This window comes from Balaenoptera physalus, assembly GCF_965194825.1.
Source record: "Balaenoptera physalus genome assembly, chromosome: 17".
In the NCBI taxonomy this organism is placed as follows: domain Eukaryota; kingdom Metazoa; phylum Chordata; class Mammalia; order Artiodactyla; family Balaenopteridae; genus Balaenoptera; species Balaenoptera physalus.
Genome location: NC_138895.1, coordinates 81,551,187 through 81,573,611, shown reverse-complemented (window position 1 = coordinate 81,573,611; position 22,425 = coordinate 81,551,187). Strand labels below are relative to the sequence as shown.

Genomic DNA, 22,425 nt, shown 5'->3' with positions numbered 1-22,425 from the left:
ACGGAGTCTGCAGCTGGACCACTTGACCTGCTACTGTCTTAGGAAACGTTGTCAGCATCTCTTTCTGGATGTTGCACTAACCTTCTCATTGGTCCCTCTACTCCATCCATCCTTCTCAACAGGGTTTTCTAAATCGCATCAGTATAGGCCACTCCCATGCATGAGGACATCCACTGGTCCCAGGGGCAAAATCTGACCCCTTTTCCTGGGTCACTGTACAAGTCCCTCAACTGCCTTTATTAACATGAATTCCTGCCTTCTGCTCCAGCCTGAATTTTCACCATTCCTTTCACCTCCTTCTCTAAATAATTTATTTTTTGCTCATCCCACAGTGATACTGGAAGGGAGGCAGGCTGCTCCTGGTGAAGGCAACTCTTGTCCCCCAGCCTCCTCTCCACCCATCTTTCCTGGCTCGGATCAGGCGTTCCCTCCTCCAGGAAGCCTTCCCTGATTGTCAGGCCTGAGTCAAGTCCTTCCCTCTATCAGAACACTGACCACATGGAAATGTAAGCATCTACTTGCTTGTCTGTCTCCACCATTAGGTCTCAAGCTCCTTGGACAAAGTGTCCTAGTCCATGTGCCTGGCACTTAGTAAGTACTTGACATGCATTCAGGGCATGATTGAATTAGGGAATAAAACAATGAAGGCCGTGGTACCCCTATGCAGTCAACATCAGCTGAGTTCTCTGAGTAGCTCAAACTGACAATTCTCCCCTTGATGTTGATAATGGCAATAATGGTCAACGTTTTACTTTGTAAAGGATTATCACTCCCATTGCCTCACGTAATCTCTCCCACAGATCTATGAAGTAGGGACTATTGTTCCCATTTTATAGGTGAGGAAACAGAGGATTGGAAAATCACAAAAATAGTATGCCTTAAGACCCGCTGTGATCAGACAGTGTTCTAAGCTTTTTTACATGTAGTGATGTGTTTAATTCTCCCAATAGCCAGTGACATAGATGTTATCCCCACTCGTACATGAAAGGGCTGAGGTCCAGAGAGGTTAAGTGACTTCCCCTGGTTTACACAGCGAGTCACAGGCAGAACTGGACTTTGAACACAGGGGTTCTGATATAGAAGCTTCATCGTTGAGCCAGCCACCCCGGGAGCAGTCAACGTCTGCGCGGGACCTGGGTACAGAAGGTGCTCGGTCTGTTTGGTGACCGAAGAGGGCTTGTTCCAGGTCACACGGGGCAGGGCTTTGAATCCAGGAGGTGGGCTCTGCAGCACTTCCCAGGCAGCTGGGCTCTAGAGCTTCCGTAGAGACAGGAGCTGCCCAGCTCCCTCTGCCCCTCTTGACCAGCAAGTGCAGTTTGCCTTACAGACAGCACAGCAGAGGCTCAGAAGGACCCAGCTCAGTGGCCTGGACACAGCACACCAGGCTTTTATGTCTCCCCCAGATTCCTGCCCAGAGCATCGCCCGTCGCCGCAGCAACACATCAGTGGTGCCTCATTCCACGCAGTCCCCACCCCCAGTGGGCAGCGGCCAGACCCTCTGAAGCAGACAGAGCTCGCACTCTGCCCAGGCTGCCCTCGCAATGTGCCAAATCTCATTTCCTCCCTCTAAATTGCTTTCTGCTCGGTGTCTTTTCTCCCCTACCTCGGAGTCCCTGAATAGGGAAGGCTGGTTACTATGGCGATGGGCCGGCTTGTGGAAGGAGCTCAGCTCAGTAAATTAATTGCTGGACTTTTGGAGACTAATGGCAGAGCCGTGCCTCCAGGGACAGGGTGTGGCCTGCTTCGTGCCAGCTTGGCAGCCAGACCGTGGAAAGAGCTGGTGAGAGAGAAATGGAATCATGGTACCCATGCTTGTTGGGACTGCAGCCTGAGGTGGTTTGGAGTGGGCAGGGAAGCTGACTGACACAGATCTCACACTTGTTGTGCACCTGCTCTGGGCCAGCATCTGCGCTGCATGCTTTGTAGAAGTTATTTCGTGTAACCCTCACGGCATCCCCTATGGGGTAGTGACCCTCCCATCTTATGGGGATGGGATGCTCATTTATGTGGCTAACGAACAGAATTCCATACCAGGCCTGCCTCCTCAGTGGGCATTTTGTTATGAACACTCCAGTTATTCTCTTCTCTACAGTATCTTCCAGAAGGTAGAAACACAGGGAACATTTCCTATCTCATGCTGTGATGCCAGCATCACCCTAATCCCAAATCAAACAAAGGCATTCCGAGAAAAGAAAATGACTGACCAATATCTCTCATGAACAAAAATGCAAAAACCCTCAACAAAATATTAGCGAATCAAATAAGACAATGTGTAAAAAGAATTCTAGGCCACGGCCAAGTAGGAGGGATCCAGGTACGCAAGGCTGGTTCAAAGTTTGAAAATCACTTAATGGAATCCATCACACCAACGGGTGAAGAAGGCCATTCTCTTTCCTCTGGGGGATGCATGGCTTGGGTTTTGACTATATCCTTTGCTTGTTTCCCACGTTGTTTCTGTGCTTAAGAAATAAGTGTTGCTCCAACCAGATTCCCAAGAAGCCATGTTGTTGTTTGATTACAAGTGTGGGCCTGTGATTACCTGGGGCTGAATCCCAGCTACTAGGTGTGAGGTCACAAGCAGTTTCCTAAGCTCTTTGTGCCTCAGTTTCTTACCCTGTAAAATGGGTCTCATGATACCTGTCTTTCAGATTAAATGAGTTATTATGTATAAAGCCCTGGGAATAGCTCCTGGAGCTTCGTTAGCATGCGATATGTGTTAAAGGTTAGTGCTGGAAAGAGCGTGAACTTTGGCGTCATTCAGGCCTGATGGCAGGTCCAGCTCCATCTTTGCTGGCCTGGGTGCCTAGCGGAGATGTCTGTGCTCCCTGATCCCAGGTTCATTTTCAGGAGGGTGGCGCCAGCGGTACTGACTTGCAGAGATGTTGCTAAAAGTTGCCTGGCTCACGGCACACATGTGTTTCCCCAGCCTTTTCTCTGGAGAACCTGACATCAGGACTGTGGATTTTCAACTCCGCAAATATTCACTGGGACAGTGGTGGGCACAGACTGGCCCTAGGGGAGCTTCCAGTTAAGCAGGAGCCCACACCTGCTTTTTCTGGGGGGCAGAAGCTTCCAGTTAAGAATGTTTCTGAGTCCCGTGGATCTACTTTCACACGCAGCTCTGCCCTTCACCAGCAGGGTGTGCTGCGGGCACCTCCCCCCTTCTCGGCCCCAGCTTGCTGGCGGGGTTTTTATAGAGATGGGATGTGTGGCGTCTGCAGCGTGGAGGCCCTCCAATGACGCCGGGTTTTACCCCAGGTACCAGGCACCTTGGGTGGCGGGTGGGCTGAGGAAGCAGGTAGGGGTTGGAGCGCCAGCTCTGGCTCACGTCAGTGATGTGGCCTTAAGGTTGGGCTAAGGCTTTACCTGCAGTTTTATTGATATTATTTAATCTCTACAATGACCCCCTCGCGACAACCCGCTACGGTAGGTTTTGTTATTCTCTCTGCTCCTCAAGTGAGGACGTTAAGGCACAGAGAGATTAGGTGTCTCTCTGAGGTCGCAGAATGAATGAATGAGCTGAATGAATGAGCTGGTGAATGACCGGGATTTGTACCACCAGGCACTCTGGTTTGAGGCTCCACCCTCCTGACCACCCGGCGAGCTCTGCCCCCATCTACACTGGAGACGGAAGCTGCTTCTGTCTTTTTGGCGCTGGTGGGTGATGGAGATGCGAGAGGGCTGAGCGTGCTGTGCTGCCGCCCGGGATGTGGGGTTGGGCCGGCCTCAGCCCAGGTGTGGGGATGCTCCTGGGCTATTACAGAATCCGCTGCCTGTTTCTGCGGTCAGGCCAACCGGTCCGCCTTCAGTAGAGGGAGGAGCTCCTGACATCTCTTCTTCTTCTTTTTTTTGAAAATATTTATTTATTTATTTGGCTGCACCGGCTCTTTAGTTGTGGTATGCGGGCTCTTTTGTGTGACACGCATGTGGGATCTAGTTCCCTGACCAGGGATCGAACCCGGACCCCCTGCATTGGGAGCGTAGAGTCTTAACCACTGGACCACCAGGGAAGTCCCTCTTCTTCTTATAAGGGCACTAATCCCATTACGGGGCCACACTCTCATGACCTCTTCTAAACCTGATCACCTCCCAAAGGCCCCACCACCAAATGCCATCACACTGAGGGATAGGGTTTCAACATATGAATTTGGGGGACATAATTTAGTCCAGAGAAAAGGGCCTGAACGTACATTTGTAGGAGGCAGGCGAAGAGAAGGGGGGGGTGGGTGGGAGATTGCCAGGAGGGACCACTCACCATGCCCCTAGCATCCACTGGGTCCTCCATTCCCCTCAACTCTCATCACCATTCAGTATTCTGTGGATGCTATGACAAATCACCCCAAACTTAGTGGCTTAGAACAACACAGATTCATTATCGTAAAGTTCTCAATTGAATTGAATTCCAAAATGGGTCTCACTGGGCTATAATCAAGGGGTTGGCAGGGTTGTTCCCTTAGAAGTCCATAGGGGAGAATCCCTTTCCTTGCCTTGTCCAGCTTCTAGAAGTCACCTGCATTCCTTAGCTTGTGGTCCCTTCCTCCATCTTCAAAGCCAACAATGGCCAATCCAGTCTTTCTTAGGTTGCTATCACTCTGGTTCTGACCCAGACTCTTCCATTTGTAAGGACCCTTGTGATTACACTGAGCCTGCCCAGATACTCCAAGTTAACCTCCATATTTTAAGGTCAAGTGATTAGTAATGTTAATTCCACCTGTAACTTTAATTCTTCCTTGCCATGTAACATAACATATTCACAGAGATTAGGATATGGACATCTTTTATTGGGTTTATTGTGGTAAAAAGTAAATAACATAAAATTTACCATTTTAAGTGTGTGATTCAGTAGCATTAATTCCATTCAGATGTTGTGTAACCATCAGCACTATTTCCAGAACATTTTCATCACCCCAGACAGAAACTCTGTAATCATTAAGCAATAACAGAAGATGTCTTTCCATGTATTTAGGTCTTCTTTAATTTCTTTCGGCAGTGATTTGCAGTTTTCAGTGTACAAGTCTTACACCTCCTTGGTTCAATTTATTCCTAAGTATTTTATGCTATTTTTTGATGCTATCGTAAGTAGAATTATTCTTCTTAATTCCTCTATGGATTGTTCACTGCTAGTGGACAGAAATGCAATGGATTTTTAAATGTTGATTTTTCATTCTGCAACCTTGCTGAATTCGTTTATTGGTTCTAACAGCTTTTGTAATTTTTAGGGTTTTCTATATATAGGAACATGTCATCTGACCTTCTCCTGAAATGGTCACATGGCAATCCCCCTACTGTCCCCATGCTCCCATAACCCTCCCCATTTCCCTCTACCAGTGTCATTTTATCCTACTTTGCCCTGACCTGTGTCTTACCTGTCTCCCAGGTGTCAGTGAGGGAGGGTTTGGTGTCATTCATCTGCCTGCCCTCAGAACCTGGCACATGAGGGCCACTGGTAAATCTTTGTGAATGAATCAATCAATGGTCAAATCTATAAGCTGTTTCCTTTTCCTGCATCTTGGAGTGAGCAATGACAAACACTTTTTGAAATGGCCATCCACATGAAAATAAAATATACAGGAGGGGAAATAATTTAGCTAATAAACCTCACGGATCAAAGAAGTGCATAGAAAGCAAGAAGCGGTGTCTGTCCAACTGGGTTAGCAAAGATCAAAGGAACGATGCTACTTCTGTGCTGCCAGGTACGTGGTGAGAGGGGCCCCCACACACACTCCCACACTGCTTGAGGCAGCGGAAATGGTACAGCCTTTTTGAAAAGCAGGTTGACAATTCATATCAGGGTCCTTTCAAAACCCATAGGACACCCTAAGTATTTTCCCACAAACCAACTGTAAGAAAATAATTAAATAGGGGCAAAGACTTAGGTACAAAGATGTCCTCTTGTGACATGTTAAACAAATAAAACAGCCTATTAATGTCTAAAAGTAGAAAATATGATCAGAATAATGATGTTACTGTAACAGGCCATAGCCTTAGGGAGCCGATAACGTGGGGCCTGGCAGGTCCTTAACACGAATTTGCTAATGGATGGATGTGGGGGGAGGGATGGATGAATCAGTGACCGGGAGGTAACACTGGGCTTTGCTCTTAGAAAGTCACACCTTTGGCTGTGTGAAGAGTGGAGTCTGAGCAGTGAAGAGGCGGGGGAGGCTGGGTCTGGGGAATTCCTCCCACGTGAGGCCCAGAGGTTACTTCCTGCAGCTTCTCAGCTCAAGGGCCCTCCTCTAAAGGCGTGTCTTTCTCCACACAGGACATGTTCCAGTAGACCCTAACGGCGTCTCTTCCTGGCCCAGAAACGCTTGTTCCCAAGCACGAGAGAGCCATGGGCAGCCTGCAAGGGAGCGTCGTGGCCCATCTCCTCTGGACGCTGCTGCTCTGGAGTGGGGACAGCAGCTGTCAGGCCCAGAGGGCAGGTGGGGCTGGAGGCGGTGCCAGGCTGAAGACAGAGCCGTCTGTGTGCGCGTCCGTGCGTGTGTGGGTGTGGGCCTCGGGGTGGGCTAGCGCCTGTGTGTGAGAGAGTGCGGGTCATCACAGGGGAGGTGTCAGCTGTCCCCCAGCTGGTGTGTGTCATAATCAGTCGTGCAGCTGGGGCGTGTGCATGTGTGCGTGAGTATGTGTGTGACAGTGAACACACGCCTTTTTCTTTTTTTTTTTGAATTTTTATTGGAGTATAGTTGCTTTGCAATGTTGTGCTAGTTTCTGCTGTGCGGCGAAGTGAATCAGCTATACGTATACAAATATCCCCTCTTTTTTAGATTTCCTTCCCATTTAGGTCACCACAGAGCATTGAGTAGAGTTCCCTGTGCTATAAAGTAGCTTCTCATTAGTTATCTATTTTATACACAGTAGTGTGTGTATGTCAATCCCAATCTCCCAATTCATCGCATCCCCCCTCCTTCCCCTCTTGGTATCCTTAAGTCTGTTCTTTATACCTGTGTCTCCATTTCTGCTTTGCAAATTAGTTCATCTGTACCATTTTTCTAGTTTCCACATATAAGTGATATTATATGATGGTTGTTTTTCTCTTTCTGACTTCACTCTGTATGACAGTCTCTAGGTCTATCCACATCTCTGCAAATGGCACTATTTCGTTCCTTTTTATGGCTGAGTAATACTCCACTGTATATATGTACCCCATCTTCTTTATCCATTCCTCTGTTGATGGACATTTAGGTTGCTTCAACACACATCTTGTGTCGATCATAGAATGTGTTGGGGGTATGTCTCTGTTGAGCGCATACAGGGTTTGGGGACGGTGGGCAGGTTAGTGCCCTGCTGCGTTGTCTGGCTCTGTGAGGATGTAGGACCACATCCTGGGGGGCATTGGATGCCCTGGAGTCCAGCCGGAAGAGGCGGCTGGGACAGTGAGTGGACGGGAAGTGGGGAAGTTACTGTAGCAGAGAAGGCCCGGGCGGGAGGGGGTGAGAAGTGACAGGAGGGTTTGCCCACCTGTCTGAGGGCCTCCTGGGAGGAGTCACTGTCAGTGGGGGACACGGGGAAGGAGTCAGGGACCTGAGCTGGTCTGGTCTGTATCACAGCACCCAGCCCAGAGCCCGCGCACTGCGTCCACGGCACACAGCTGGACCAGGTCTCAGGGAGAGCGCCTGTCACTATAGGGCTGGGTGTAAAATGCTGCCCCCGTTTTACAGATGAGGAACTGAGGTAACAGATGCCCACTGCTGTATATAGAATAGATAAACAACAAGGACCTACTTATAGCACAGGGAACTGTATTCGATATCTTGTAATAATCTATAATGGAAAAGAATTTTAAAAAAGGATATAGATATATACATCTATATGCATAACCGGATCACTTTGCTATACACCTGAAACTAACACAATATTGTAAGTGGACTATACTTCAATTTAAAAAAGTGTTGGAAAAAAAAGAGAGAGGCTCCTATCCCCTTACCCCCATCCCCGTGAGGCTGGGGGACACAAGAAGTGCTGGGCCAGAGCCAAGCCCTTTATCCGGGGCCTCCAAAGAAGACGAAAAACAAACAACAGACCCCAGAGGCTTGCGTTTCTCCATCGTTTTACAACGTTCTGCTTTGCCTGAGCCTCACAAAGCCCGGCTGTCTAGAAGGACAGTGATGAGTGTGGGCGTCCTGGTTTTCATGGGAGGAATGTGGGGCTTCCTAGGAGCTTTCTGTGTCCCCTGGGATGACCCCACGTGCCCAGGCGATACCCAGGATTATCAAATTCAGAAGTGGAAAGGCCCAAGGACCTTCTGTCCGTGCCCTCATTTCACAGAGTGGCGGCCCAGGGGAAGCAGTCGCCTGCCGGGTCACAGGGCCCTTGCCTGTGGCAGAGCCGAGGCCAGAAGCCAGGACCGTTCCCACCACATCTCTCTTCATTCTCACCTACCCAGGACCCAGCCTGTTCCCTGGCCTCCAGGAGAAAGTGGCCCCTTGGCGAGGCCTCTTGCACATATGAACCTTCTGCAGCCTAGAGGATTACAGCCGCAGGGCGGGCGCTCCCTGGCCCGTAGCAACAATTATTCTGATCAGGCTGGGACATCATTGTCCCAAAGACAAAAGGATGACCTTTTGTGTCAAGGAGAAACACTCCCCAGGAATTATCTCTGAGTCCACACATCTGGGCGGACACACTTCTAAAGCTCTAATCCTGTTAGGGGATCAATCCTGCGAAGGCAGGGATTCATCTCAGCTCCTCTGCGGATCGGACTTGGATTTTAAAAACTAGAGGGGAAGGTAGATGTGGAAAATTCAAGGGAGGCACTGGCTCAGGGCAGGATAAGAAGTATTTGTGTGTGTGTGTATAAATATACCTAGCTGTATTGTTTTTCTGTTTTTTGAACATAACGCATTGCTTGTAAACACAAAATCAGAAGTACAAAAGAATACAATTCACTCACGGTTCTACTTGCCAGAAATAAGCCATGTTTCTTTTTGTAGCTTCTCTCCTGAATACACAGTGGTACACAGAGACACACATGCTTTTCATGCCCAACAACAGAGTGGAAAATGTATCCACATTGGTAAATAAGGGCTCCTGTAGGGCCCGGCCATGGCTGTGGTGGCTTCCTGGCATCCCACTGAATGAGCGCAGGAGGAGTATTATTTAAGTAGTTCCCTGTGGATGATCATGGAGGTGGTCTCCAGAATTTTGCTTGGCAGTGCTGCCATGAACTTCCTTATACATCTTTATTTTTTTCCCCTTCCATTTATCTGCTAGTTTGCTTCAGTTAAATCACTGAATCTGGAATTGGTGGATCCAAAGATACCCTCTTCTGCAAAAGGCTTTCAGGACCCTGACAATGGGGTGACAAACCCCATAGCCACTTCTTGAGCCCACAAAGGCACTCTCCTTATGCTCTAACTGGCTACCACGGTCTTTCTGACTTTTGCCAGTTGGACAGTTTAACAAAGTGGGACTCTTTTTCTTCTTTTGGTTTGTTTTTATTTTATTTTCACTAATCAGATGCTTGTGCCAGGTGTTCCCAAAGCCTGATCAGCTGCTGCTGTTGGCATGGCCAAGACTCAGATTCCAGAAAACTCGAGACAAGGGCATTTTGATGGTTCTCCTGTATATTTGTGCAGCACTTTGGAGTTTAGAAGACACTTTTCCTCATATTATCTAACTGTGAAATGGGGACGAGCAAGCTCTCTGCATAGGGCTGCCCTGAGGATCAGAAATAAATTATATAGTGCTGCATTTTGTTTAATCAGAAGCATCACATAGCTTATATAAAATTTATATTTGTAAAAATATAAGCATATTTTTTATAGAGCACTATAGAGCTTCTAAAATATATGAATGCAGTCTATCTTATATGATTTCTAATAGTGAAATACTTGGAACTGTTTAACTATCTGACAAGAGAGGACTGGCTATAAGTAAATTATGCTCATCCCTGCAGTGGAATCTCTGCAGCCATAGAAACCGGCATTATCACACTGGAAATGGGCTCCCAGAGCATCGCTGGATGCGGTAAAACCAGCTTATATATCAGTGCGTGTGGTACAGGCCCACTTCCATTGATAACTATATGGAAACAGAACATAAATAAATACACCATGGACTAGCAGTAGTTATCTCTGAGCAGATGGAAATACGAGCGTTTAAAGATTTTTTGATTGCCTTTTCTGCTCTTTCTGAAATGGGCGTGCATTATTTATAGTAGGTTTGAAAGATAACGAAGTCACTTTCGAACGAAAATAATGGGAATAAAGAAACGGGTACGGTAGTGTTCCATGATTGTTACTCACTTATATAAATATATAAACTATATATAGTTATATATATTTATATAACGTCTATATAATATGTAATATATAATTATATATGTATTATTCACTTATATACATATAATTATATATAATTATGTATATGATATATTTTATATATCATTACATAGTATATGATATATAATTGTATATGTTATTCACTTTTAGAAATATATATAAACTATATAATTATATAGTTCTATATTAGTATATTTTATATTATATACAATTATATATGGTATCCACTTGTATAAATATATGTATTAGCTATATATATATAAATATATATGTTAACTATATCTATAGGCAGCTGAACCTCACAGCCGCCTCGGGGAGACTTCTGGTCACGTGACCTTTAGGGACCAGAGGTTGGGGCTTTAAGGCAGCAGTCGAGGCCCCGCCCCCGACCCCGCGCGAGGCCGAGTGGGCGGGTCCTGGAGGCAGGTCTGCGAGACCCGGATGACCACGCCTCCCGCCCCCAAGGACCGTGCCCTTCCCGCGACCCAGCGGCCCTCGTCGCCCTTCTTGTCGCCCCTGCAGGTTGCAAAAGCGTCCACTACGACCTGGTCTTCCTCCTGGACGCCTCCTCGAGCGTGGGCAAGGAGAACTTCGAGAAGGTCCGGCAGTGGGTGGCCAACCTGGTGGACACGTTCGAGGTGGGCCCGGACCGCACCCGCGTGGGCGTCGTGCACTACAGCGACCGGCCGACCACTGCCTTCGAGCTGGGCCGCTTCGGCTCACGGGCCGAGGTCAAGGCGGCGGCGCGGCAGCTGGCCTACCACGGCGGCCACACGCACACGGGCGACGCGCTGCGCTACGTCACGCGGCACAGCTTTGCGCCGTGGGCCGGCGGCCGCCCCGGGGACCGCGCCTTCAAGCAGGTGGCCATCCTGCTGACCGACGGCCGCAGCCAGGACCTGGTGCTGCCCGCCGCCGCTGCCGCGCACCGCGCGGGCATCCGCATCTTCGCCGTGGGCGTGGGCGAGGCGCTGCGGGAGGAGCTGGAGGAGATCGCTTCCGAGCCCAGGGCCGCGCACGTCTTCCACGTGTCGGACTTCGATGCCATCGACAAGATCTGGGGCAAGCTGCGGCGCCGCCTGTGCGAGAGTGAGTAGGGACCCGCGCGCGGGGCGGGGCGGGGCGGGGCGGGACCCGGCTGCACCGCAGAGGGGGGCCCGAGGCCACCCGGCCAGCTCAGTAACTGAGAATTCCCCACCCCCAGTCCGGGCCCATCACCCAGGGCCCTGCCCCGTGGGCCCCGCGTCCAGGGAGGCAGAGGTGGAAAGAAAATTAAAGAGAGCTGGGTTCTGAACCCCGCCCAGTCTGAGATACTCGGAGACTGGTTATGTCTCTTGAGTTGCAGCTTCATGTCTGCAATGGGGACCATCCACTGGCCTCCCAGGGCTGTTAAGTCAGAGCAGGTGCCTGCAGAGGCCTCGCCAGAATATCTGCACGCAGAGCTGAGAGATGTCGGGTCCTGCTTCTCTCCTGAGGGGTCGCAGTGAGAGGTCATGGAAGAACGGGGTCACAGACCGCCTTTGGGAACTGCCCGAGTCAGTCTGGGCAGGGCGTGACATGGTCAGATCTTTGTGCAGAATGGAATGCCGGCAGGACAGCGGAGTCCGAGGAGCCCACTGCTGGTCCCAGAGGCCAAGGGCTCTTGACCTGGTGCCCCCTGAGATCACCCGAGGCCTCCGAGTTATTTGCCTGGAATCCTGACTGTGGCTGGGGATGGAGGATGGGAGAGGAAGGAGTATGTGGGCGGAGGGGGCAGACAACGGGCAGAGATCCAGTGGCCCCTGGGGCTCTGACCTGGACGGCTGACCTCCAGGACCCTAGTGGGGTCATTCTGAGGCCAGCCCCCTCTCCAGGACAGGAGGGGTGAAGTGAGTTTCTCTTGTGCCAGCCTTTCTGCAGGTTCAGCCTCTGCCTGCTTCACTGGGGTGATATTTCCTCCTTGCCGGGTAACTTCTGCCTCCAGGGCCCAGGCTGGGGCAGGGAGCAGAGTGTCAGCCTCTGTCTTGCTGACTTCTCTGGGGGACTGCGCCCTGGGTGGGGCAGCCCAGAGGGTCGCACCTGGGCAGGGGCAGGGGCCTGGGGCAGTGGAGGAAGGACGGGCAGTGAGAGCAGCTGGCCAGAGAGGCAGGGGCCTTGTCCCAGGGCTGGGCCGGGCTTGCAGCTGACTCAAATCTGAGACTGGATGCCCTCGGTTTCTTTACCGCTCTGCGGCTTTTTCTCTGCTTACTTATTCATAGATACTTACTGGGGGTCTAATGTTTGTGTGGCCTCGTGCTGACTTCTGAGCCTATAGAAAAAGATATGACACAGCACCTGCCCTAAAGCTTTCCTAGTCTAGATGGTGGAAAAGACAGCAAAAAAGGAATGTGATGGGTGGGGTCCTGCTGTGGTTTTGGTGGATGGTGACCCTGAGAAGAGGGAGAGCTTCCTGGAGGAGGTGACACTTAGACGGTCTAGAAGACAGAGCGCGACCTTCAGGATGAGGTGGCTGCACTTAGTCAATGAACTGGAAATGGCCAGAGGAAAGGAGCAGAGTGGAGGATGGTGGCTTTGTGTGATTGTCAAGGCCTAGATAAAGGAGGACCTTGTGTGCAAGGCGAGGCATTGGAGGGTTCTTTGCAGGGCGTGACATGGTGAGATCATTATGCAGAATGGAATGCTGGCAGGACAGCAAGCAAAAGGGAGCCCCTTCACAAGACTGCTGGGGAAATTCAGAGAATGGTGGTGGGGTGGATGGCACATTGATGCCGAGGCCCATTTTACAGATGAGGAAATTGATGCCCAGAGGACTGAGAGACAGTCACCTACTCCACAGTGTGCAATTCATTGGCCATAGACTTCCTTAGTGACTTCATTTGACCCTCATTACAACCTCCTAAGATACAGATGCCCTTCTTTTTGCTGCTGAGGGCATTTAGAATGCTGAGATCATGGGCTTCTGGGCCCTCAGCGGTAGGCTGGAGAGGGATGGGGCCACACTGGGCAAGAGGAGGAAGGCAGAAGGAACAGCCCAGGCAGGGCCAGGCGAAGGCTGGATCTAGGTGCATATGCTCAAGAAATCCGGGCTGACAAGGGCGTGACTAGGTCACGGGCCTAGCCAAGGGGCAGACATCCAACGTGGTGGCTCAGGGTCCATGAGCGCCCAGCTGCCATCCCAGAGCCTTGATCCAGGGACCTAGGAAGCAAGGCTGCTTCTAGACCCTACCCTCTGGCATTTCGTCATCCTGCCAGCCTGGGTTCAAACTGGTTCTGCATCTTGGCAGAGCAGAATCTAGATTTTGAAGAACTTCTGTGCCCAGGGGATGGTTTTGGGACTGGTTCCGACAACCCTGGAGAGGTCAGGTCACTGGGTCACGTTGCCCGGTTAATACAACGGCGGGGCTGGGCACAGGGTCCGGGCCTTCAGCCTCCGCATGCTGGCCTCATCCCCCTGTGCCCCCAGAACACAGATTTCAGCACCACTGACCTTGGGTCTGAGTCAGGGACGATGATCACAGGTAACAGAAAACCCCACTCTAACTTGCTTAAAGCGTAAAGCAAACTGATGTCACACAGGATGAAGAGGCCAGAGGTCAGGCAGCCTCGCACGGTGAGACCGGGCCCTCTCACTCTCCCTGTTGCTCGGCTCTTCTTTCTTGGTGTTAATTCTCATCTTAGCTGATGTGTGTGTCGGGGTCCCGGCAGTGACCAGTGTTGACTGAAGAGATGCTGATGGGGGTTCTGTTTAGGGAAGACTGAGGTCACCGAGGGATGCCGAGGCACCGGGAACCAGCAGCAGGAGAAGCCAGCTGGTAGCAGGGGTGGAAATGATGCTGGGGCCCGTGGGTGGGGAGGGGCTGCCTGTCACGAGCGGTAGTCTCCTCACCTCAGGGAGGAGCACGGCTGCCCACTCAACCATGACCCAGAGGGAGCGGGAAAGGAGCCCCTGCCTCACTCCCTGCCCGCTTGGCTGGCACTTCCCGTTTGCCTGACCTCATCCGACACCGGTCAGCAAAGGGGCCAGGTGATACGGTGACAGGGGCCAGCCTCCTGGGCTCAGAGCAAGACAGAGAAGGAGAGCAGGGGTGTGGGAGGGAAAAGGAGCTGCCAGCACAAGACAGCTCTGAGTGACCTCGGAGTCGCGAGAGTCCTTGGACCCAGGAGAGGAGAGGGTGACCCACAGGCCCGGGTTCAGTCTGACTGGAACGCCTGTAGGCCCTGCGACTGTTCCCAGCCCATCGCTGTGGCCTCCGAGTGGAAACAGGCTGACTATCTGGGGCCTAAACCACAGGACCCAGTTTGACGCTGGGGAGTGGAGTTAATTACCACCTCTCCTCCCGCAAGGAAAGGGGTCTGACCCAGGCAGAAACACCGGGGGCTGTACCCACGGGGAAAGGGCTGCAAGCCCACCCAGCCCGCCACACATCCACCGTGATAACATTAGGAGAAACCCACGATTCTCTCTAGACAGGCTTCTCCGAATGCCTGAATAGATGGAAGATTCAAGTTATTCTTAGTCATCTAAAGGGAATCCGTTTTGTAAATACAGCTGTAGGCTGAGAGGGTCTGCTCTGTTCTGGGGACAGACGAAGCAAAATCTCTGCACAACTGCTTCAATTAGAAACAAAGCAAAACAAATAAAAGAGCTAACAGTAACGTAGTGGAAAGCACGTAGCAGATTAAATCAAGGAGCGTCACAGCATCCAAACAGCTAGAAATCTCTTGGCACAGGGAGGGTACCTATGGGTGACCTCACGGCCTGAATCAGAGCTGTTCTGACAGGGGCTTCACGCTGATGATCTGGGAAATCGTAGACTAACAATGTGGGGTTTTGGTGTCATGATCAGTCCACCCAACCCCCTCATTCGTTCATTCAACAGCCATAGTGGATTCACGCTAATCCGTTCATTCAACTTCAACCCAACCACGTGTTGTAAGCATTGGTTCAGTTCAGTCCATCCATCCATTCGTTCGTTCGCTCATTCATTCAGCAATCACACATGAGTGAGTCCTCTGCTGGGCACACGCCAGGTGCCCAGGATGCAGTGATGGATCTGATCTTCTTTTGTCCTTGAGAAGCCTTTATCTACTGGAGGCAGTAGGAAAGTGACAGATTATTACACCATGGACTGTGCATGCTGGTTACCACCTGCCACTGGAAGTTTCTGTTAGTTTATCTGCCTAGGAGCTGCCTTCACATATAAGAATATAAGCTTCACGAGGGAAAGTCTGTTTTTTGCGGTGCCAGTGCCTGAAACAGAGCCTGGTATGTAGGAGGAGCTGCCTAAATATTGTTTAAAAGAAATCAAGAGCAGCGGCCTGGCAGTTAGTTCTGTGCTTGCTATTGTACTTGTTGTGCTGTGCACATCAGAAGCACTCACGCAATGATCTACTGCCTCCCAAATGCAAAGAATAAGAGTATTCAGCAAATCTGAACTCATAGCCAGCAATAACTGAGTGTTTCACTTTTGCGTATTTTGGTAAGCAGAGACAAACGGTTGGATTTTTTTTTTCCCCTTTAAAAACAAAACCTTTATTTTATTTTTTTAAACATCTTTATTGGAATATAATTGTTTTACAATGGTGTGTTAGTTTCTGCTTTATAAGAAAGTGAATCAGCTATACATATACATATATCCCCATATCTCCTCTCTCTTGCGTCTCCCTCCCACCCTCCCTATCCCACCCCTCTAGGTGGTCACAAAGCACCAAGCTGATCTCCCTGTGCTTTGTGGCTGCTTCCCACTAGCTATCTGTTTTACATTTGGTAGTGTATATATGTCCATGCCACTCTCTCACTTCGTCCCAGCTTACCCTTCCCCCTCCCCATGTCCTCAAGTCCATTCTCTGCGTCTGCGTCTTTATTCCTGTCCTGCAATGGTTCTTCAGAACCTTTTTTTTTTTTTTTTTTTAGATTCCGTATATATGTGTTAGCATACATATTTCTTTTTCTCTTTCTGACTTACTTCACTCTGTATGACAGACTCTAGGTCCGTCCACCTCACTACAAATAACTCGATTTCATTTCTTTTTATGGCTGAGTAATATTCCACTGTATATATGTGCCACATCTTCTTTATCCATTCATCTGTCGATGGACACTTAGGTTGCTTCCATGTCCTGGCTATTGTAAATAGTGCTGCAATGAACACTGTGGTACATGACTCTTTTTGAATTATGGTTTTCTCAGGATATATGCCTAGTAGTGGGATTGCTGGGTTTTATGGTAGTTCTATTTTTAGTTTTTTAAGGAACCTCCATACTGTTCTCCATAGTGGCTGTATCAATTTACATTCCCACTAACAGGGCAAGAGGGTTCCCTTTTCTCCACACCCTCTTCAGCATTTATTGTTTGTAGCTTTTTTGATGATGACCATTCTGACTGGTGTGAGGTGATGCCTCGTTGTAGTTTTTTTTTTTTTTTTTTTAAACTGTAGGACTGTATTTGTGATCAATTGTTTTGTTTGTTTGTTTGTTTGTTTTTGGGTTTTTAAAATTTATTTATTTATTTATTTATTTTTGGCTGTGTTGGGTCTTCGTTTCTGTGTGAGGGCTTTCTCTAGTTGCGGCGAGCGGGGGCCACTCTTCATCGCGGTGCACGGACCTCTCACTATCACGGCCTCTCTTGTTGGGGAGCACAGGCTCCAGACGCACAGGCTCAGTAATGTGGCTCACGGGCCCAGTTGCTCCGCGGCATGTGGGATCTTCCCAGACCAGGGCTCGAACCTGTGTCCCCTGAATTGGCAGGCGGATTCTCAACCACTGCACCACCAGGGAAGCCCCTCGTTGTAGTTTTGACTTGCATTTCTCTAATGATTAGTGATGTTGAGCATCCTTTCATGTGTGTGTTGGCAATCTGTACATCTTCTTTGGAGAAATGTCTGTTTGGATTTTGAAGGCTGGTGAGGGTCTGGAGGAGGCAGGCCGGGATGAGCTGAATCTTCCCATGACAGGACAAATGCGGAGGAAGAGGGCCCTGACCCGGCTCCCTGGGCGGTAAACAGCACTGAGAGAGTCTGCTGTTCTCTGGGCACCAAAGGCTCTGAAGGCTGATGAGGGTCTTTGCGTTACACTCTCGCTCTGTCCCCACCCAGCCCGGTTGGCGGGGCCAGGGGGCGGGTGTCCCTGCTGGCGTTTTGCACGTGGGGAAGCCACCAGTGCTCTAGACCCGTGCCGGCCATCGCATGTGGGCACTGACCAATCTGGGGCTGGTCTGAACTGAGAAGTGCTGTGAGTGACATACACGCCAGATTTTGTGGGCGTGGCATGAAAAAGAGAGTAAAGCATCTCATGCATATTTTTTATATATATTGATTACATATTTAAATGATAATATTTTGGAAATTTAGGGTTTATACAATATATTCCTAAAATCAATCTCACCTGGTTCTTTCTACTTTTTAAAAATTGCGGCTCCTAGAAGATCTAACTTTACGTATGACGCTTACCTGTGAGGCTCTTCTCCTCTTCTGCTTCCTCCTCCTTTTCCCTTTTTCTTCTTCTGTGATGCTGGTGCTGCAGACGGAAAACTGAGGTTTGATTGCTTCTAGAGCCCATGCTTTCCAGCCAGCCTGGCTACAGAAGGGGGGAAGGGCAGTTCTGGGGGACAGAGGGGAAGCTGAGTCCCAGGTCAGTGCACAGGAAGCGAGGGGCCAGTGCGGCGGCCCCGCTCCTGAGGCAGCACAGGCTGGGGTCTGGAGGCAGTGGCTGGTCTGGCCTGGAAGCCCAGCTGGGAGTGACAGTGTGAGCAGCGGAGGGGTGACGTGGGGACAGGACCAGGCCTGGGATTGGGCAGCGCTTCTTCAGGGTGGCCATTGCGGAAGCTTCTCTTTGTCCACATTGCTCCTGGACCACCCGCGGACCTGAGCTGTCCTTTTTCTCAGGCCTCAGGGTGCCGTCGTTCACCACTGCTTAGAGCAGAATTCCTGGGCATAGCCTGCTTCCTAAGTCGTAGCTGCAAATAGGATAGCTTAGTGCTACCAGTCGATTTTTCTCTAACACATTTATGGCTTTCCCTGTGTGTCCATCCGTTCTCAGAAGTAATGTGCACAACACTTACGTTGGCGTTGATACCTTAGCCTCTCCTGATTGGTCGGTGAGGTGGCTGCTTAGGATCCCTCCCCGAGGAGGCCCCGCCGGCCGGGAGCAGAGCTGGGAGTTTAACCCCGTTCTGTTTGAGCGCAGGGCCTGAGTTCTTTCTGGTCACCGTGGGTGTTTAGGAAGCACGTTTAAATCCACCACGGCATTGAAGCCTCACCCCAGCCCCGTACACCAGTTTTCTGCTTTTTCCTCTTCTGTTGCTGATGGCACTGAGGGGCTGAGTGGCTTCTCCGGGATCACAGGGAACCAGGCTTCCAGCTCTTCACATAGCTCAGAATCTGCTGCCTGCGAGTCTGAGTTTTTTCAAGCTATCCTTCCGTAATCCTATTGGATGTCTAATTATTGAGCCCTCCCAGTGCCTGGCCCAGGCCTGGCTCACGCACGGTGACCAGTGTCTGTTTGTTGAAATGACAAATGAAGCTCACCGTACTTGAAGAAATCATCATCCCTGTTCCATAAACGAAAGATCACGTGCACACCTAGGAGTGGAATAGTGACAGCAGCAGCAGCGGTCACGCAAGGCAGTGTCATCAGAGATGCGTTTTCTAGCGTCGCGACTCCCGTGGCCTCACCCAGTGACCTCCCCTGAGATCTGCTCCGGCCCGTGGCTCGCTGTCCCCCTGGCCTTGGGCTCATCCAGGGAAGCACCTCCGTGTCACGGCATCAGTTCCTGCCCCTCTGTGACCTGATGAGGTTCCCAGGGGACTGGACCTCAGCCTGGCTTCCCGCAGAGCGTGGGGCGGAGGCCCAGCCCCAGAGCCTCATCTGTAATTAAGAGCTTTCTCTCCCCCAGGCTCAGTCGCGGCCACGAAACAACCTTTATATAGCCGGTGGTGTGGCTGTCAGTGAGCTTGTGGCATGCCAGTGGCCGCAGCTGGGGGAGCCTCTGCCTACTTCTATTTTGGGGACACTGTTTGTGGCCCTGACTCCCCTCTGCCTGCCCTTTAGCCCTGGGGTGTTAGTGTGGATGAGGGCACAGAAGCGGCCCCTTGTGCCTCTGGTTCATGACACAAAGCCTCCCTCTCTCTCTGTGTTGTGTGTCCATGTGCTGTTCCAGTGAGTTTTGTCTACTGGATGCAATACTTTCCACGACGACACGAGAGAGAGAGAGAGAGAGGGAGAGAGAGAGAGGGAGAGAGAGAGAGGGAGAGAGAGAGGCTTGTTCGGTGTGAGGTGGGGATGGATTTTATTGTTCTCCTGCAGTTCACACTGGAAAAACGTCGGCATCTCTACCCCAGCCGCGCATATTGAGAGTGCGTGACTCTGCGTGTGTCCCCCGCCACTCCGAGGAGAGTCTCAGCTTCCTGTACTGGTTAGACCCGCTCACAGATTCAGCCACTGTGATCGTAAGTGAGGTCCGTCTGCGGGCGGGTGCCGAGATTCCTTGAGAGGCTCTTTCTTGCTTTTGACCGTGGCTGTCACAGACCACTGCACCTTCAGATGAGGGAATCGTTAGGTTCGCTTGAAAATTTGTTCTATGCTTTTTTCTTCTTGTAGCAGAAAACAGTTTGAGTAAATAACCCAACTTATTTGTGTCACTGGGACCAGGCTAGATAGACCTTGCAGGACACCAGCTCACAGCGGTTCAGGTCTCAGGGGTCTTTACTGCACTGTTGGCTTTTTCTTCAGCACAGATTGTTTGTTCCCCTCTTATCTCCCAGACATTGTTGTGAGGCGAGGGGATCACGATGGTGAATGATTCACCTGCGATCCTGCTTTTAGGGCAATACTTTCCAGAAAGGAAGGGAGATGGAGAAAAAAAAAAATCAAGTAAGCGGGAAGGTGATTTCATAGCGTGGTAAGTGCTTTGAAGGGAGTAGAGCAGGGCCATGTGACAAAGGGTCTCAGGTGGGAGGTTTAGGAAGGCCTGAGTTGATCCAGGAAAAGATCCATGGGCCCAGAGTTCCAGGGAGAGGCAAGTGCCAGAGCCAAGGGCCTGCAGGAGGCCTGGTCCTGATGCTGGAGGAGCAGGTGCCGGGGGCCAGGCTGGCGGCAGGGGCAGTCACAGTGCCCACGAGGGCAGCGTTGTTACCACCCCCACTGTCGGGGGCACATGTCGAGGGCTTAGCTCTGCAGCTCAACTCTCCCAAGTCCACATGCCAGGAGGAGGCCAGGAACCAGCCAGAAGCAGAGCGCACCTCAACCCCCTGGGATAGGCTGTCCCCTCGACGGCCCAGAGGTAACACCCACGGGGAGCCTGGGGCTGGCTGTTGCCATGTCTGGGTGGCGTGTCCAGCCTGGGAGTTTCTTTGGGTCCGTCTCCCTCAGGACCTGAGTCTCGTAGTCATCAGAGAGGGGACAGCCCTGCTGGTGGCCTTGTCCCCAGTGACCAAGTCCTCCTGTCCCCACCCCTGTCTCCATCCCCACGTCCCTCTGCGTGGCCTGGAGACTCAGAGGTGAACTCAGCACACACGTACGTGCGTACGTGCCTATGCACATACACCACACATACACCCCCCCCCATAAATCGTACATACCCTCTCACACACACACATGTATCTGGGAGCACGTGTTCCCACGAGGCGACCCACCCAGCTCGTCCTCTGGGTGGGCCTGAAGGCCGGGCAGAATCAGCGGCCGCCTCAGCTGTGGGTTAGGAGCTGCCACGCGGATGCCTGTGGCCTGGCTCTCGGGGCCACACCAGCCTCAGGAAGCAGGAATGGGGCCCCGCCCTCGGCCCAGAGGTCACTGGGAGCGCCTCCCGGGTAAACTTGTCATGACTGAGGTCACCCCCTGGAAATAGTCATCGGGTTACTTAATTCTGATTATGTGCTGGGGAATTTTATTAGAAAATTACTGAAAGTGATGGAAAACTAAACCCCATCCATCGTTAATTTTTCATTTGTGTGCATCAAGGAAGAAGAAATAGTCTCCCAGCTCTGCCCGGCCAGGCCCAAGCCTGACGAGGCCCCTGCCTGACTCCTTTCTCGGCTGCATCTGTGTGACCCCCTGTAAAAACCCCAGCTCTTCTGCCTCCAGCCTCCGCTGGTCCAGGGGACGCGGCTCATCTCGTCCACACTTTCTAACCCGTGTGTCCCGCTCCACGTGAGGGGCAGGCACCCTCGTGTCCTGAGTTCTCCCCAGCCTGCCCGCCGCTCTCTCTGCTTCTGGGTTCTGGTTTCTCATGGCGGCAGCACTTTTAGTACTGAGCTGCGTGTGGATTTGTCCCGGCAGGTGCATTCCCAGAGGAGGTTTGCACGTGCACCGTGATTCCCACAGTGCAGCCCGTGGGCTGGCGGCGGAGGCCGTGGCGCATGCTGGTTCAGCCCCAGCGCCTGCAGCGGCCCAGCCCCGCCTCCTCTCCCTGGGTGAAGCTTCAGGCCAGTTCCCTAACCTCTTTCTGCCTTGCATGTTCATTGGTACAAAGAGGATGATGGTGACATTTCCACCTTGTAGAGTGTTGTGAAGATCGAAGGGTTGGGACGTGGAAAATGCTTAGCACAGTGGTGGCCCTGAGCACACGCTCTACAACTGTCTGCTCTTACCATGTACCTTTGTGGTGTGTATGATTTTTATGTATGTCTATATTTTCATCTGTCTCTATCTGTATGTGTACATGTGTATGTATATATTACTTTTCAGAAAGGTGACTGAGCTTATACGCTTCACTTAAGGCAGTATTTCTCGACCTCCTTTTGAGGGAACCTATACAGTAAGTCTCCTGCACACAAACAGGTTCCGTTCCGAGAGCGCGTTCGTAAGTCCAGTTTGTTCGTTAAGTCCAACGAAGTTGGGCTAGGTACCCAACTAACACAATCGGCTATTCAGTACTGTACTGTAATAGGTTTATAATACTTTTCACACAAATAATACATAAAAACAAACAAACACAAAAGATAAAACATTGTTAATCTTACAGTACAGTACCTGGAAAAGTACAGTAGTCCAGTACAGCAGCTGGCATACGGGGGCTGGCATCGAGTGAACAGGCCAGAAGAGTTACTGACTGGAGGAGGGAGAGGAGGTAGGAGATGGTAGAGCTGAAGGATCGTCAGCGATAGGAGGTGGAGGGCAAGCTACCATTTCACTCACGCATGACGCTCATGGCACAGGTTCTGGCTCC

General features: G+C 50.9%; 1 protein-coding gene across 1 annotated transcript in view; it reads left to right on the top strand.

Moving 5' to 3' along the window:
- Window positions 1–6,279: 6,279 nt before the first annotated feature.
- Window positions 6,280–22,425, top strand: part of COL22A1 (collagen type XXII alpha 1 chain) — a 243,258-nt gene continuing 227,112 nt past the window's right edge. The window contains exons 1-2 of the mRNA XM_082433767.1: window positions 6,280–6,425; window positions 10,806–11,372. Coding sequence (XP_082289893.1) covers window positions 6,335–6,425; window positions 10,806–11,372 — 658 coding nt within the window. The 5' untranslated portion in view covers window positions 6,280–6,334. The remainder of the gene's footprint in view (window positions 6,426–10,805; window positions 11,373–22,425) is intronic.